Below are 19,142 nucleotides of genomic sequence, written 5' to 3'. Positions count from 1 at the left end.
CTTTTAGTATATTCAGAGTTGTGTACACCCTACCACAGTTGGTTTTAGAATACTTTTATTACCTCTTAGACATCATCCTCTGATTTCCCCAAACCCCTAGCCCCATGCAATCACTAATTTACTTTCTCTATTGTTGTGCCTATTCTGAACATTTCATATAAATGGAATTAGACAATGAATGAGCCTTTGTGACAAACTTCTTTCACTTAGCATATTTTTTTTTCCAAAGATTTTATTTATTTATTTATTTGACAGAGAGAGATCACAAGTAGGTAGAGAGACAGGCAGAGAGAGAGAGAGGGAAGCAGGCTCCCTGCTGAGCAGAGAGCCCGATATGGGACTCGAGATCATGACCTAAGCCAAAGTCAGTGGCTTAACCCACTGAGCCACCCAGGGGCCCACTTAGCATATTTTTTGAAGATTTTTTAAAAATACAATTTTTTTGCCAGTGTTCTAAAAGTCATTGTTTATGTACCACACCCAGTGTTCCATACCAACCACCAGGCTCACCCAATCCCCCACCTTCCTCCCCTCCAAAACCTTCGGTTTGTTTCTCAGAGTCCACAGTCTTTCGATTCATCTCCCCCTCCTATTTCCCCCAACTCAGTTTTCCTCTCCATCTCCCAATGTCCTCTGTGTTTTTCCTTATGCTCCACAAGTAAGTGAAACCATATAATGATTGATTCTCTGCTTGACTTACTTCACTCAGCATAATCTCCTCCAGTCCCGTCCATGTTGATACAGAAGTTGGGTATTCATCCTTTCTGATGGAGAAAGATGAATGGATAATCTTCCTTATCCATTCATCTGTTGAAGGGCATCTTGGTTCTCTGCACAGTTTCACGGCTGTGGCCATTGCTGCTATGAACATTGGGGTGCAGATGGGCCTTTTTCACTACATCTTTATCTTTGGGGTCAAATACCCAGTAGTGGAATTGCAGGGTCCTAGGGTAGCTCTATGTTTAATTTCTTAAGGAATCTCCACACTGTTTTCCAAAGTGGCTGCACCAACTTGCATTCCCACCCACAGTGTAAGACGGTTCCCCTTTCTCCACATCCTCTCCAACACATGTTGTTTACTGTCTTGTTAATTTTGGCCATTCTAACTGGTGTAAGGTGGTATCTCAGTGTGGTTTTGACTTGAAATCTCCCTGATGGCTAATGATGATGAACGTTTTTTTTGTGGGTCTGTTAGCCAATTTGTATGTCTTCTTTGAAGAAGTGGCTGTTCATGTCTTCTGCCCATTTTTTTACATAATTACCTATTTTGTGTGTGTTGAGTTTGAGGAGTTCTTTATAGATCTTGGATATCAGCCCTTTGTCTGTAGTGTCATTTGCATTTTTAAAATATTTTATTTATTTGAGTGAGAGAGGGCACGAGCACAGGGAGGGCAGAGGGAAAGGGAGGAGACACCACTGAGCAGAGAGATGCAAGGCTTAATCCCAGAACTCTGAGATCATGACTTGAGCTGAAGGCAGATACTTAGCTGACTGAGCCACCCAGGCACACCTCATTTAGCATATTTTTAAGGTTCATTCATGTTGTAGCCTATGTCAGTACTTCATTTCTACAGAATTGATGTTGAAAGAGCAAACAAGGAAAAAAAATCATCTGCATTACAGAAATGATTAACATGATTTTTATTTCTTAAAATATGAAAGCATTTGTTCTTTCAGGTGTCACAGAACCAGCAGTGATTAACAGCTTGTTCTCAGACTCTGCATTGGTGTAACATATACCAAACTCATGGATTACACTTAACTTTTCTAGTCCCCAAATGAAAGAACCTTAATTATTGCTTATAAGAAATGAAGACATTAATACAGGGACGCCTGGGTGGCTCATTTGGTTAAGCATCTATCTGTCTTTGGCTCAGATCATGGTCTCAGAGTTCTGGGATCCTAGGATTGAGCCCCGTATAGGGCTCCTTGCTCAGCGGGGAGCCTTCTCTCTCTACCTCTGCCTGTCCCCCTGTTTGTGCTCTCTCTGTGTCTGTCAGATAAATAAATAAAATATTTAAAAAATATTAATCGAACTTAAATTTGCTAATGTGAATCTCTGTGCATACTGAAATGCAAACACATTTTAATTTACCAAGAGTATAGCAAACAAACAGGTGCGGAACCCAAACGGGTGTGAAGACTGCAGACAAAGCTCACCCTCCGCTTTATCTAGTTTTGTGTTGTAAGTACTTACCAAGTTGAGATGTTAGTGTATCATGAGTTTTAATTCCTCAGAAGTATGGATACTAGTGATAAATTTAGGAGCATTTTTTGGTCAAGTTCAAAGATTAAATATATTTTAAATTATGCCGAAATGACTATAAAAGATGTTTACAATAATATAAAATTATCATGAGTGTCATTCAATTTTTTTCAAAGGCATGACCAAGGTCAAAGTGGGTAAAGAAGATTCTTCATCCACTGAATTTGTAGAGAAACGGAGAGCAGCTCTTGAAAGGTAATTGTGGACAGCTGTACATTATAACTCATGTTTTTTCTTCAGTAATAGGAGTCTAATTCTATTATATGGCACACTGTATTTTAACGATTAATTTTTTTCACAGTACCATTTCATGACTGTTTACTAAGAGTGCTTTAGACTTTTAAGAAAATTCTTTTAACAACACAATACTATGTTCTGCTTTTATGAATCCTCATAGTGGATTAATATTTAGCAATAGTGTATCTAATAAAATCATACCTATTTTTATATGCTGTGACATAAGCAATAGTGTAAATGCATGAGTTTGTCAGAGATAGAGGTATCATGCGGTGCCTGGCTGGCTCAGTAGAACGTGAAACTCTTGATCTTGGGATTGTCAGTTCAAGCCCCATGTGGGTCTAGAGATTACTTAAAATCTTTTTTTAAAAAAGGAAAGAAAAGAATTTATGTGTCATAGGTGTCATCCACATGAAAAGTAAGAAACTGCCAAGCTTGTAAAAAGATTCACTTGTGAATGGAAAGAAAAGAGTGATAAAATATTTGGATTTTTAATATTTAGTATGATGTAGGTTCTTAGGAAATTCTGCTTATATTCAAGTTCTGTCTTGGATAATTTGGCTTATTATAGGTAATCTAGAGTAATTTTTCTTTTGAATTATTACTTCATGAACATTATTAAACAATGAAAAATTGGGTTTGTGCTCCCTCTAATTTTGTATAATTGTTTGACTTGAGTGCATAGTAGTATTAGTCATCTATTGAGTTGACTGTATACTTAAAATCTGATATATTTGCTCTACCTTCCTTTAGAGTACTTGACACATTTCTGTAGTTTTGAAGACTTGGGTGTCACAGACTAAAAAGAGAAATGAATAGAGGGAACCGAAACCCAGAATCTTAACATTTATTCCTTAATTACTTTGCTGAAAATTGAGAATATAAATTTGAAACTCTCTTTAAGTCCAGCTTTTAGAACATAAGGTGGTAATCACCTAGATATACAAATTTTCTAACTTCATAGGGTTTTTTTGTTTCTTACTTTAGTCAGATTTATCTTAATTGAATTACTTATTCTTTATTTTCTCTTTCTGCTTAATATCAGTGGGTGTGGTTAGGTCAGACAGATTTTAAGGAGTAGTGTATTTATATCCAGAATACACATTATTTTTTAAACTCTTTAAGGCATCTTATTTCTGGGTTTTAGTTATAATTTGTATACATTTTAAGAAAATGCCACAGAAAAATCAGGTTTGAACAATTTATAATAAGAAAGCTAAATATGCAGCTTACTGTTAGAGAGGACTTAAAAGATGAGATTATTTCTGTGAGGATTGCAGTTACTCAGGAAAAGGACTTAAATTGTATCAAGAGAAGTTTAGGTTAGGCATTAGAATTGTTTATGTTGTGAAAGAGGTCACAAAGACTGAATGTTTTTAAGAGTAAAGGGTAGATAATGTTGCATTTTGATTTTGCTTAGTTCTTCTGAAAGTGTAACCATGACCCTTTGAGAAACCTTTCAAGTCCTATTTTTCTATGAGTAAATTTGAAATATTTCAGATGGCATGCTTGATAAGGAACTTAATGAAGATTTATTGTACCAAGGACATATAATTTGGTTCTACATTCACCTTTCTTGCAACTTGAATGCATTGCATAGTACTTACCATAACATCATGTAGTAGGAAACATTGAGGAGAGTTGTAAGGAAATACTGAGACTTGACCTGCTGGATATTTGAGTAGTTTCTTCAGTTACTTGTTACTTGTTAAATGCCACTTTAGTTGACTTTGCAGGTTAAAAAAAATAATAATGGGAACGGTGTAATATGAGGGAGAAATTTATTTTACATTAAAAATTATGACTTAAAATGTAAGTGTAAAGGTCTAGAAGCAGAGAGATTGGAATGCTTCTTCTAAAGGCAGTTTTCTGTGGCATATCTTAAAATTTAAAAATTAGAAAACGGGCTTATTTGTGGAATACCCAACCTAGTTGAATCTAGTGGGTCAGGGAAGTATTTCTCTTTGTGTATGCTATACCAGTTTATGTATTCATTTGTTCGTTTCACTCAGAAAATCTAGATGACTGTCTTGAGTGAAAGGATGACATCTAGTATTAAAATACTGGAAGAGAAGGGGGAATGGTTAAGAAAGTTAGACTTACTAAAGTAACCAGAAACTACTAGGAAGAGTGTCCATAAGATCCCTCTTGGTTTTCTTGAGAGTGCTTCACATTTTACCTTAAGACCATATTGAGTTTATTTCATAGGTGAGGACCCAGTTCTACAGATATATGCAAAGAAGTATAGAGTGGCATGAAAGAGTTGTAGAATCCTTTTCTTGTTGATCCTATACTCCACTACACGCTACACACTATCTGTGTGACTTGGGGCAAGTTACTGAACTTGAATATGTTTTTACTTGTCTTACAATGTATCAGGATTGTGTTCACTGCAAGCATGGAAAAATTCAACTGGCTTGGCTTAAACAGTTAGCATAGGTTAATTAGTCTACTCTTTCATATAAGGAAATATTTAGTATTAGCCAGTTCATCAGGAAGTCTTGTTGCTTCTTTCCACTATCTGTATTACAACCATTTCTCAACCAATACAGTACTAGTCCAAATGCTGGAATTAACTTCAGTGGACTCCTAATTGGCCTCTTTGTTTCCATCCTTGAACCTCTGTTCTTTTAATACAGCAATCAGAGTCATCGTTTTGAAATACAAATCAGATAATATATCGCCCTCCCCATTTCACTCCGTAAAAGCCAGAATCCTTACAATTGCCTATAGAACTTTACGGAACATGTGACATGCATTGCTCACTCTGTTACCTCCTTGATCACTCTGCTCCAGGCCATGCTGATGTTTTGCAGCTCCTTAAAGATTCTAGGCATTTTCCCACCTTATTAGTTTTCTCACTGGCCTCTCCCACTGCCAGAAAAGCTTTTGTTCCCAGGTATCTGCATGGCTGATTCCTTTATCTCTTTTAAGTTCAGGTGTTCAAGTATCGTCTTTCCAGTGAAGTCTTTTCTGATGGTTGCCTCCATTCTTAACCTCTTCTCTTTCACTTGCCACCAACCATACCTTATATACTTGATCATATTTGCTCTATTTTTCTATCCTTTTTTTTTCCCACAGCGTTTGCCAACTTGTCACATAGTATATAATTTATGTGTTTATTGTATTTATAGTTTATTATCGGTCTTCTCTTACTAAAATACAGTTTCTGCTGATACACTGAGTGTTCAGGACAGAAAGTGGCATGTAGTAGATGCTTAATAAATATTTGGTGAATGAACAAATGAATGTCATCAAAGATCAGGCTCTTTCTGCCTTTCTGTTATCTCATTGTTAGCACATGTTTCAAGCAGGAGAAATATTTTTAACTTTCTTCCTCTGAATTTTGTATAGCCTGATTTATTTTGTCTTATTTTCACTTTCTGTCCTGAACACTCAGTGTATCAGCAGAAACTGTATTTTAGTAAGAGAAGACCAATAATAAACTGATTACCTCTTGTTGAGTGTGATACTAACATTTCATCAGTTCCTTTATGTCTTCCATTTCTTTCTTCCTCTTCCGCCCCATGCCTCTTTTCATGTGTTCTTCCTGTATTTTCCTCTCTCTGTTCTGCATCCATCCTTTATATATCTATAACCTCTCTGACCTTAATACTGAATTGGTGAGTATTTACAAATACTCATTAATTTGAAAATGTATCTTTTGTGCAGTATCACTCATTACCAGGTAATTGCAGATTAAAACTATAGCGAGATACCACCTCAAACCTGTTAGAATGGCTAAAATAAAAAACACAAGAAACAAGTGTGGACAAGAATGTGAAGAAAAAGGAACACTCTTACACTGTTGGTAGGAATGCAAACTGGTACAACCACTCTGGAAAACAGTGCAAAGTTTCCTCAAAGAGTTAAAAATAGAACTACCCTATGATCTAGGAATTGCACTGTTGAGTGTTTGCCCAAAGAATACAAAAACACTCATTCAGAGGGATGCATGTACCCTTATGTTTATTGCAGCATTATTTACAGTAGCCACATTATGGAATTAGCCCAAGTAACTATGGATAGATGAATGGATAAAGAAGGGATGTGTGTGTGTGTGTGTGTGTGTGTGTGTGTAAAATGGAATATTACTCAGCTATTTAAAAAAATGAAATCTTGCCATTTGCAGTGATGTGGACTGAACCAGAGAGCATTTCGCTAAGCAAAATAAGTCAGAGAAAGACATGATTTCACTTTATGTGGAACTTAAGAAACAAACGGGGGGAGGAAAAAGAGAGAACTAACTAAGAAACAGATTCTGTAGAGAACAAATTGATGGATACCAGAGGGGTTGTGGGTGGGCTGATGGATTAAATAGGTGATGGAAATCAGGCAGTGCACTAGTCCTGATGAGTATGGAAGTACTGAATCACTGAATTGGATACCTGAGACTGTTGTACTCTGTGTTAACTGATGGTTAGCAGAGTAGGCTGGTAGGTAGGGGAATGGGTGAAACAGGTGATGGAAATTACAGAGGACACTTAACTATGATGAATACTGGGTAATGTAGAGAATTGTCAAATCATTGTATTGTACACCTGTAAGTATTATAACACTGTATGTAAGTAGACTATAATGGAATTAGAATTAACTTAATGAAAAATGTGAAAAGATACACGTAAGTGAAAAAATACACATATGTCATAATATATGAACATAAGGATTATGAAGATAAAGGATAGTTTCATGGCCTGTAAGAAATGCAGAAATTGATAATGATACTAAGATTGATTTGAAGGAAGGAAAAAAAATGCAAATCTCTTCCTTTAATTGTCAGATTTTAAAACACACCACTTTCTAAAGAATTTTAGAATTTTCTTTTTTTTTTTAAGATTTTATTTATTATTTATTTGAGAGAGAGACACAGAGAGAGAGAGAGGGAACACAAGCAGGGGAAGTAGGAGAGGGAGAAACAGGCTTCCCGCCGAGCAGGGAGCCTAATGTGGGATTCAATCCCAGGACCCTGGGATCATGACCTGAGACGAAGGCAGATGCTTAATGACTCAGCCACTGAGGCACCCTAAAAAAGGGAATTTTCATTTAAAATGTGAAATTGAGGAAAGCAAAGTAGACACATTAGGTACAACCGCTTTGAAGACTAAAGTTCCATTGAATGTGACTACTGTCACATTTTGCAGATTATAAGCAAGTAATGGTCATTGTGGTATTAAAAAATAATGACATTATAGTACATTTATATAATAGAATTCATGTGGTAAATGAAAATGGCATTAGAGAACAATATTTAATGCTAAAGAAAGGTATCTACAACATACTGTTTTGTGTAAAAGGATACACAATTACAAGCATAACTGTAATATTTTTGTGAAAACCAAAGTATCTGAGTTTGTGTGTGTGTAGATACTCACACTCCTAGAAAAAAAATATTAAAAGGTAATTTTCTCTGGAACAAAAAATCTTCTATGTTTCTGTTCTTAATTTTGATGTAAATTTAGTACTTTTAAAGAAATGGTTATTTCATCTTTGTTCTGTGTAACCCTTAAGAAGTAAAATTTTGTCTTTTTTCTAGAATACTATTTTCCAAAATGATTCCTCAGAATACTAGTATGTGGTAGGGTGAAAAAAGGAAACACTGTAGACTGTTGAGTCTTGTTAACATATGGTTTAACAAAGTTAAACCAGGTTTATTTCCTGCAAGACTTCTCACACTACTTAACATGCTACTGTCCAGGGGCACCTGGGTGGCTGGGTCAGTGGGTTAAAGCCTCTGCCTTAGGCTCAGATAATGATCCCAGAGTCCTGGGATTGAGCCCTGCATCTGGCCCTCTGCTCGGCAGGGAGCCTGCCTCCCTTCCTCTCTCTTTGCCTGCCTCTCTGCCTACTTGTGATCTCTGTCTATCAAATAAATAAATAAAATCTTAAAAAAAAAATGCTACTGTCCATTATAACTCAGAGGGGTATGTATTTAGTATATTCCAGGCTGTCTTGATTGTAGAAACATTGTTTTTCCTGGAATACTGCATAAGACTAGTATTCCACAGAACTCACTTTGGAAAGCTGTTTTAGAATATAAGTCATTTTAGGTAATTACATTTAGGTTTGAAATACTGGGATTGTTCCATGTTTGGGTATGACATGTTTTGTCTTCTACAACAAATAGCTTACACAAACTGCTCTTAGCTATATGCAGTCTACACAAGTAAATAATAGTACTGGAGAACTTGGGTCTTAAAATTGTAAGTAAAGTTTCAGTGGGAAGATACCAACATTTCTTTAACACAAAATTAGTGTTCCTGTTGCATCTCATTTTTAGTCTGGTAATATAGGTAGTTGTTTATTTTAAGCCCCAGTGTAGTTGTCTTGCATGTATCTATTAAATGCTCTATTTCTGTGATAATGTTTTCATGTGTGGGCTAATGACTTGAAGTTTAATTTATTTAAATATATAAAAACAGAAGTTAACGTGTAAACCGTGATAAAATATTCATCTTAACCATTGTATAGAATTTGACTTTATAGAAGTCAAATGTTTTTCAGAAACTTTAGGCATATTTCATAATCTTACAATGAGATTGAAGAAATTACTGCTTATATTTGTTCCACAGAAAAAAAGGTACATTAAATGAAGTAAAGTACTGTAATTGAAATGTAGTCATTAAGGAAAGAGTGGTATTTTTTGAAAAATAGGATTAGATAAGTAATCAAGAATCATTAAGTGGTGGGCCTTTTTTCTTTTTTATGAAAGAATGTTAATTTTTTATGGATGATGGAAATTTGGCCTTTTCCATTTTCTACTATAGGAAAACTACTGAAGTTGGGCTAATAGTGATTAATAATGATGTTTCCCTTATCATTTTTATTTTATGTGGTGTCATATTAAAAAAAGGAGTAAAATTTTTAGCAAAAACCTTTTAAAAGTAGAATATTAAAGAAAATTTAGCCACTGTCAAAAAAGGATGGGGCGCCTGGGTGGCTCAGTGGGTTAAGCCGCTGCCTTCGGCTCAGGTCATGATCTCAGGGTCCTGGGATCGAGTCCCGCATCGGGCTCTCTGCTCAGCAGGGAGCCTGCTTCCTCCTCTCTATCTCTGCCTGCCTCTCTGCCTACTTGTAATCTCTCTCTGTCAAATAAATAAATAAAATCTTAAAAAAAAAAAAAAAAGGATCAAAGCTGATTTGATAATTTAAGTCTCCTGACAAAAAAATTGGTAGTCTCTTCTGTGTTTGGGTAATAATAAGAATAATCAAAAATAGTTGATTGAAATATGTATAGTGATATGTTTGTTGGAACTCTGAAATAATAGCTGGAAACATGGTGATGCCACTCAAAGATAAAATTATTCAACAAATTCATGTACCCTTTTACAACTCTAATACTTTGCAGTGTGAAGTTTGGTAAGTTAATCACCCTCCTATGTCCCCCACCTCCATGACCTACTGTCTCTTTTTACATAATTACGAATTTGCAAAAGATAAAAAGCTTTTTAATCCTTAAATTGCTTTTAAGAGTCTAAAAATAAATTAATGTGAATGCAGACTGAGGATATTGTTTTACCTAATTTTTATTATTATTTATGTTATTCTTAAATCTAGGTATCTTCAAAGAACAGTAAAGCATCCAACTTTACTACAGGATCCTGATTTAAGGCAATTCCTGGAAAGTTCAGAGGTATTATTTCTACTTTAAATTTTTATATGATATGAATGTTCTCATTATTTGTGTTTGTTATTAACTTTTGTAAAAATATATGTCCAGTAAATAGTTGGATTGGTAAATGGAATAAAATGATTTTTTTTGGCTTAGTATTTTAATTAGCTTTAATTATTTAAATTACTACCAAAATATCTTCTTTGCATTGATAATTGTAGGATGATCAGTTTCTTTTTCAAAAATTTTAAACCACATTTAGAAGAATGACTTATAAGTAGTTTAATTCTCAGTGCCCAAGTTGTTGCTTTAGGCATTAAGTTGAAATAAGTTTATTTGGGCCTTCTTTTAGAGACATTTGAGTGTGTTCATTTGTCTACATTCTAATATTCTTACTGAGGTTCTGAAATGCAGATTTGTGACTTGAAAGGGCTTAAATTATCACTGTGCTTCCCCTTATATTTGAGCTGCTTGGTACATTTGGGGCTTGTCACAGTTTAGAATTTTAATTACTACCCTTTGAATTTAAAAAAAATTTATTTGAATCCCAGAATTTTTGAAAAATACAAAATCACACTGTCCTGACTGAGCCTAAGGAGATTTTTCTCAAGACTTTCTTCTTTTCTTATAAACAAGTTTATTTCTGCAAGCGAACAGGTGGCCAGTGTTAAGGTAGTTGGCAATTTCTTAATATATTTTGACAAACAGAGTGTTGTTCCATCTAAATGTAAACGTGCAGAAGAAAAGCAAATGGAAAGTCTATTTTTTAAGTTTTCCTTTGAGAGTGTACAAGTGGTATATTTGAGAAATTAGATCTCACTATTGAAACGTATGAGAGTGAAGAAAATACAACCGCCTTTTTTCCTTCTCTCTCTTTTTTTTTTTTTTTGGTGGGGGTGTGCAGTCCCTTTTGTGCCCAGTTAAACCTCCAGCCTTTTAACCGGTTTGTTTGCCCTTATTTGTCATTCAATTCCAGCTGCCTAGAGCAGTTAACACACAGGCTCTGAGTGGAGCAGGAATATTGAGGATGGTGAACAAGGCTGCCGACGCTGTCAACAAAATGACAATCAAGATGAATGAATCGGATGCAGTAAGAGCTGATTTTTCGACTTGAATAATGAGATGAATTAATGAGCCCAACAATTGCATTTTAAAGCTGTACAAGTAGAAAATAGGATATTAATTTGCTTATTGAGTTTAGTTCTCAGCCACATCAGTTGACTACCATGGTTATACATGGTTAATTTGTTGCTTTAAAACAAGGAATGTGCCTTGCTATTGGTAACCTAATTTACAGTGGTTTGTTCTTGCTAAATTAGCTCCATTTTTCATTTTTTTTCTTAGTGGTTTGAAGAAAAGCAGCAACAATTTGAAAATCTGGATCAGCAACTTAGGAAACTTCATGCTAGTGTCGAAGCCTTGGTCTGTCATAGAAAAGGTGTGTTTGCCTTGTTTTTTATGTGTTTAACACTGTAAGTTAATTCAAATATTTTATTTAAATTTTATTAAAATGAACATTCCAAGGTTTCTATAGAAGAGGGAGAGCAAAAGTTTAAGAGAAGGTTTTCTATTTGAATCTTGTTAATGTTGTTGTTTTTTTTTTCTACTTTAGCCTCACTTGTATTTGAGAAATAGAAAAATCCTGAGCTTGTAGAAATATATTTTGAATTTCAGGTTAAAACTGTTGTTCATTTAACTTTGTTAAGCATACTTAGAGTTTAATGAAGATGTCTTATTAGTAACTGATATAATTAAAAATATCAAATTAAAAAATTGATATTTGAAATTTATCTTTAAAATTTTTTTTGTGTACCTGTATTTCATAGAATACTCTGAATTATTTTCTTCGTTTTTGAACAACTATATTGGAAAGTCTGGGGAGGGCAAGTTTGAAAAAACTGATAGAAAATTTAAGTTGTGATTTTATAAATTCTGCCATGAATCTAAAATACTTAATAAGTAATTTACTGCCATTACCAGTAATCCATTTTAGTAAAAACAATTAGAGAAATACATCAGTGCACTCATTATTGAAAGTAGTTTATAACAGCTTTTGCCATTTGTACTGTCTCTTAGGGAATTGCTTTATGGTTCTTAGAGAATTTTATGTAATGCAGAGCAGTTTCTAGGCAATGTCAGTTTCTGAGCAGTGTATTATTAGTCATTGACATTATATATTCTGTAAACATCTGTTTTTCTTTATTCAAAGTGTCTGAAATGATAATGTTCAAAAATCTTGCAGATATTTTTAGTATTTCTACTGAGCATAATGTTTAAGCATTGTTGTACATACAAAAAAAAATAAGATTTCCATGAATTGTATGTATAACTTACCTGGCTTAGTCTTGTTAGCTAAATGATATTTTCATTAAAAATTATAGACATTTTCAATTTCAAATAAATGTTTAAAGACCAAAAAATGTAGTATAAATTGATTGTAAGTGTTCCTGTTGCATTCCATATTAAAAATAAATCTGATCTTTTGCAAGAATACGTAAAAGCAGTGAGCCCTTTAGAAAGAAAGAGGAGGCAGATTGTTATATTAAATTATTAAACATCGTTCCTTCCCTGGGAATATAGGCAGTAGTTCTTCTTAGTTTTTCTTTAATGTTCTTCTTAACTCTAAGTAGAGCTCTGAGCACTTGGCATTTATGCCAAAGGCATTTTAATGACTGGTTGTTTTATGTTAGTTATTTTAAAATAATTATTTGAATGATATAGGAACTGATAAAATTTAGGGGAAAGGTAGAAAAACCACAGCAATATTTAAAAACTTGACTAGAGAACACTAAAAGTGAATACTTTCTGTTTCAGAACTTTCAGCCAACACAGCTGCCTTTGCGAAAAGTGCTGCCATGTTAGGTAACTCTGAGGACCACACTGCTTTATCTAGAGCTTTGTCTCAGCTTGCAGAGGTAGAGGAGAAGATAGACCAGTTACATCAAGAACAAGCTTTTGCTGACTTTTACATGTTTTCAGAACTACTTAGTGACTACATTCGTCTTATTGCTGCAGTGAAAGTAAGCTTTATTTGCAATCTTCCCTTGAGTTCTTCTCACTTCCGTGGTTTGGTTAGCTGTAAGGCATGTATTTAAGTGTTTAAGTTCTGTATTCTACCAGTACATATAATGGGTTCAAAATGATGATTCATAGCCAGATGTTTTCTTCTACTATGACTTGGACAGTGTAGTAGATATAATTGATGTTTTTAAGAGATCCAGGAAATGCCAAATAAGATAAAACTGGTAACATTTACTTTCATATTTACATATATAAGTTTACAGCTAGGTGGTAGCATTTATTGTTCATTGTAGCATGAACTGAAACTAGCCATGGGCTCTTAGTAAAGGTATAATAGGAAGCAAAACAAAACCAAAGGTGATTGGTGCACAAGTATGTTTTAATGGTGGCTTTTAGCATGTATTTGGACTATAAGCAGACATTCTATGCATACACAAAAGGGTGTAGTTACTGTGTATTTATAGATGGAATGGGACTAGATTAGATAATAAATTGTGTTCTCTAGTGGTAATGTTTAAGAATAAACAGTTCAGTTTCTGAGAATTGGGAGAGTAATCGAGTTAACTAGTAAAAATTGGTACTTTGTAAGTATCTCCAGCAATCAGAGAGTTAAACCAAATATTACTTTATTCTGTGTTTCAGAAGGTACTTTAAGGTCTTGTTGCATCTTTTAATTATTGTTATGAGCATTAATCATCATTGGGTGGAGGAATTGGGAATTCACCTTTTATTGAAAGTTAATGAGACCTTGTTCTTGCTTTCTTATGCAGAATTTTTTCAACTAAAGTCTGTGATCAAGTTAGTATTCATCTGTAGTCAGAACATTGATACACTGCATATTCATTTATGATCTTTTTCTCAAGCTAATTGTAACAATTATTGCTAGAGGGTTCTTAGCACTTCAGAATGGTGATACCTTGGGTTTGGTAGATTACCAGTTTTGCCTGTATTTACTGTTAGATGTTACTCTTTAGATTCCTGATGGTTAACTTTTCTTTTCAGTTATTTGAAGAAGTTAATATAGAGGTACCTGGGTGGCTCAGTCAGTTAAGCCTCTGCCTTCAAAAAAATCATGATCCCAGGGTCCTAGGGTCTAGTCCCACATCTGGCTAGTGGGGAGCCTGCTTCTCCCTCTCCCTCTGTTGCTCCCCCTGCTTGTGCTTCTCTCTCTCTGTCAAGTAAATAAAATATTGTAAAGGAAGAAGTTAATATAGATAACAGTTATTAGATTATACTTGGCTATATATCAGCAGCTTGTGATAAACAAAAATCCAGTTCACAAATAATGGTTCCTGCTTCTCTCCTGCCCGCTCTCAGCCTCATTCCAGAATTTGCACTATCATGAGGGCTGCTGTAAAAAAAGTTTGAGTGCCTTTCAAAATAACTGTGGGTCTACAAAGGCAAGCTGGGCAGTGTCTGTGAGAAGTGCCAGCTGAGAAGAGCTAACCTAGGAGGACACTCCATGGTGGGAATGGCCTGCTAGCGTCCTGGGTGGTGAGCCCCGACCTGGGCAGGCCTCGTGCTGCCTAAATCTTGCTGTGTATTTTTACATTTTCTGAAATTACCCTTACCCAGTGTAAGTTTGTCCCTTGGATTTATGTTTCCCAGAGTAACAGTGACACTAAAAGAGGTACCACAATCAACTGAGTTTGGGAGATAATGTACAGTATCCCTGTCTTACTGATTCACAGAGCATTAAAATGCTCAGAACTCTCAGTAAAAAATAAAACATTTAACTTTGTTTAATCTAGAGACTTCCAAATTCATACAAACAGGAGTTGTTTTCCATTTAATATCTTTTTACATGAATGGAACAGAGTTTGGAAAGACCTGAACTAGTGATTCATTGACTAAAAAAAAAGTTAAAGAGCTGTGCTCAAGCTATACCTTGAGGTTAACTGAGCTCTTTTCATGTTGGCTTTGTGTTTTCTGCTGAAACCAACCCAGGTCAGCTGCACCAAGGAGTCGAGAAGTTACGGAATAGTGTGACAGGGAATTTTTGTGCTCTTTACATTTGGTTTGGTTTTTGTTTTAAACTGATTCGTTTGTGTTTGAAAAAGTGATACATGGATATAATAAATCCAACAGCCCAAAAAGTTCAAGTTCTCTACCCAAGACTGCTAGACTCTCTTTCCTTTGTCAGATGCTGTTACATTCTTGTGTGTCTTTACAGAATTAGCTATGCACGTATGAAGGCTCTTTTTTTCTTCCCATTTCTCTCTTTCTCTTCCTCCCTCCCTCCCTCCATCTCTTTCTTCTTGAAGAAGGAACATACTATATGCACTGTACTTTGCCTACTTTTTTGATCCTTTATATTTTAGAGGTGTCCATGTTGGGATATGTTGAGATGTTAAATTCTTTTTATGTTTACATGGTTTTAGATAGCATATTAAAGTACTTTACATTATTTAATCAGTCTAGTTGTAAATACTGTTCTTTGAAAATAACTCTTTGGGCATAAAATACCCAGAAGTGGAGTCACTTGGCCAAAGGGTATATGAATTTTAAATTTCAATAGATACTCTCATATTACTGTCCAAAGAGATTATACTTCTTTGTACTCCCATCAGCATACATGTTGCTTCTTCTCTCACCCAATGATGAAGGTATTTTTTTTGTATAAGCATACATTTCTTTGGTTAGTTTGAATTTAAGCATCTGTTTAGATGATAAGCCATTTGTATTTTGTGTGTGTATGTGAACTCTTCATGTCCTTTGTCCAATTTTCTCTTGTGCTTTGTCTTACATATTTCTTAAAGCTCTTTACTACTACTTAGCTCTTTTGTTTTTAATCATATCAAACATACTTTACTTTTTAAAAAAAATACTTATTTGCGAGAGCAAGCATATGCCCAAGCACCGGGTGTGGGGGGGTGGTGTGCAGAGGAAGAGGGAGAGAAACTCAAGCAGACTACTCGCTGAGTATAGAGTCTGATGCAGGGCTCGATCTCACAACCTTGTTGAGATGACCTGAGCTGAAACCCAGTCGGATGCTCGACCATCTGCATCATCCACGTATCCAAAAATACTTTTCTGATGATAAATTTGAAACTTAGAGTATTGAGAATTAGAGTATAGGGCCAAAGCGGGGAAGGAACTAAGACCCTTTGAAATTCAGACCCTGAAGAAAGATAAATTTCAGCCATTTACAGTATTACCTAGGCCTGGCCTTATATACAGGAAACACCTATTTTCCTCTTTGTACAGAACATGGCCTTCCATTTCCAGGACTCCATTTTTTGACTAGCACTATTAAATAGTAAACTCGTTGCCTGCATTCTCATGTATTAGCCTTCTGTGAATCACTAAAGTAGGGAGAGGGGTTGACAATAATGGTTTTCAATGTGTTTAGCACTAGAACTCTTGATAAAAAGAATTCTTGCAGGGAATCTGAATTTATAAAATATGTCAAATACGTTTTTAAACTAACCCTGTAGATGGGTTTCCCAAGAAGTTGAAAAGCCTCATTGTTCAGCTGTAAGTAATCAGCATCCTTTCGGGACTCCAGGAGCCTGAGCAACATACTTTCAGATTCACTGAATTGCAGTGTAATATTAATTAAAATTACAGTTGCAGTGTCTTGATAGGCCAGGGAAAATGTTTCACAACTACAGCCTTGTCTAAACTAGACCAGTTTGTATACAAATGTGTAACATAAATTGGCAGGGGCGGGGGAGATCCAAAGTGTGTCCTCAGTGTAAGTTTGTCCCTCTTAGAGGAGTGGCTGGGTTCTCTTAGAGCAGACTAGCATCTTGAAATACAGTTATGACTTATTGATCTTTAAGGTAGCATTTTTAGATAAAATATGCTTTTGATTCTTTTGTATGTGTGTTTATGTGTTCCAAGGGTAGGAAAACAAATGAAAAAGTTATTTCTTACAGAGCTAAGATGAATTTTTTCTTTCTGAAATAACCTGACTTTAGTAATTTTGTCTTTATTTTATAACTCCTACATCTTTGCCATAATAAACGTGTGATAATTCTGGAATCTTAGGAGTTACTAAATTGGACAGGGAGCAAATTAGTTTAAATTAGTGTATCACCAAAAAAGCCAGTTTATATATATTGAGAACTTAAGCAGATATTAAAATTAGAGGGCATTATGGTTACCTTTTTGTACTGATACATATTTTAGTAATCAAATTGTTATTACAGAGTCGTCTTATAAATGAGGAGCTGATACGGCCCTCTTCCCCTAAAGACTAGGAATTTAAATTATTTTTTGGTGTTGTATATGTGTATGTGGAAGGGGTGAGGAGTGAGGATTTGTTCTAAATGCGAGTGACTTTCGCAATCTAGTTATGGTGGCTGTTTTTGTTATGTTTGTGATTTTTGTCCCAAATTAACTTGGCTGAAGCAAAATTAACTTGTAATAAGAAAGGTCTTGAGGAAGATGTTACCTCATGACTATAAGAAAACCGACAAAGGAGACAGTAAGATGTACTTAGTAATGTGAGAAGAGAAGTTATGTGAGACGACAAATGAAAAGTGTTTTGATTTATCAGTTTGACCAGTATATCTTTTTATCATGGTTATTATGAAATATGTACAGTCTTTGGAAAAAAATACTTTTGTTTCTGGTGGATTTGAAGTTTTCAGTGCAGTTGCCTACATTTTTAAAATATGCAATATGATATAAATATGCAGTCTGATACTGTTTTTTATCCATGTTACTAAGCTGTTATTATTTGCACTTTTAATATAAATCTTGAATTTATCAACTCTAATTGATAATGTGTGTGTTTAGAAGTCATCTGTAATAGTACCTGCTAATTATTAAACATCCACTAGATGGATGTTTGGGCATCTGCCTTTGGCTTGGGTTATGATCCCAGGGTCCTGGGATCGACTCCCGCACTGGGCTCCTTGCTATGTGGGGAGCCTGCTTTTCCCTCTCCCTCTACTGCTTCCCCTGCTTTTGCTCTTTTACTCACTCACTCTCTCTCAAATAAATAAATAAAATCTTTAAAAACAAAAAACAAAACCCACATACAAGATGCATTTCATGTGCTACATTTTTTTCATTTTATTTCATGGCCACTAATATAGATCTCATTTTCTTCCTTTTTTATGGGAAAACTGTGGCTTATAGAAGTTAATTTATCCATGCTCATAGAGTGACGAAGCTAGGATTTGAATCCAAATTTGATCTGTTCCAAAGTCTACATTGTTTTTAAAGATTTTACTTGTTTCATATGAGAGAGTGAGCAAGCAAGGAAGAGAGAGCAAGAGCATGAGTTGGGGGAGAGGGAGGGAAAAGCAGACCCCTTGCTGAGCAGGGAGCCCAGTGTGAGCAACCCAGGACCCTGAGATTGTGACCTGAGCCAAAGGCAGATGCTTAACCTACTGAGCCACCCAGATGCCCCAAAAACCTGCGTTTTAAAAATAAATTATCTGCATGCTTTTCTCTTATTAGGACATGTATTTATTTACTGTTTCTTGGTCTAAAAAGTTCTTTTTGGAATAATGAAAATAACTCTGGTGTAGTGCTTCCTGCTTCACCTAGTTTATTAACGCTTGCTTCATGTGTTCAGTTAGCAAATGCTGACAGAACACACATGTATCCCCAGCATCAAATTAGGAAAGGAATTACTATGGGGTTTCTCCCATCCTGTCCATCCCCTTTTCTCCTGAGATTCGAATTACTCTAATGGTCATAATTCATTTCTTAGCTTCCATCAACCTCCTCTTGTTCTACCAAACCCCTTGAAAGCACTGGTGGATTTGGTTGACTTGGTCTGTTATGCTCTTTTTGTCCAATTCTTCATTTGGTCCTGCCTACTAGATAGGGGTGTGTGTGTGTGTACGTGTACACACAGTAAAGCCATGCACAAATACCCCTGCTTGTTTGCCCTGTTTATTTTTGTGTAGGACTATCTCTCCTTTTTTCTTTTCTTTTTTGATTTTCTTTCTTTCTTTCTTTCTTTTTTTAAATTGTGTTATACTATTACTTCTTACTTTGCCTTTGTTTTATTTGCTTTTGGTCTTCACTTCCTCTTGTTTATGGGTT

General features: G+C 35.2%; 1 protein-coding gene across 1 annotated transcript in view; it reads left to right on the top strand.

Annotated features, from left to right (window-relative positions):
* SNX2 (sorting nexin 2) overlaps positions 1–19,142 on the top strand; it is a 56,307-nt gene that overhangs the window by 32,893 nt on the left and 4,272 nt on the right. The window contains exons 7-11 of the mRNA XM_059175747.1: positions 2,383–2,461; positions 10,058–10,133; positions 11,089–11,202; positions 11,457–11,550; positions 12,927–13,132. Of these exons, the coding sequence (XP_059031730.1) occupies positions 2,383–2,461; positions 10,058–10,133; positions 11,089–11,202; positions 11,457–11,550; positions 12,927–13,132 (569 nt within the window). The remainder of the gene's footprint in view (positions 1–2,382; positions 2,462–10,057; positions 10,134–11,088; positions 11,203–11,456; positions 11,551–12,926; positions 13,133–19,142) is intronic.

This window comes from Mustela lutreola, chromosome 5 (genome assembly GCF_030435805.1).
Source record: "Mustela lutreola isolate mMusLut2 chromosome 5, mMusLut2.pri, whole genome shotgun sequence".
Lineage (NCBI taxonomy): Eukaryota > Metazoa > Chordata > Mammalia > Carnivora > Mustelidae > Mustela > Mustela lutreola.
Note: the sequence above shows the minus strand (reverse complement) of the source record. Positions and strands in the feature narration are given on the sequence as shown.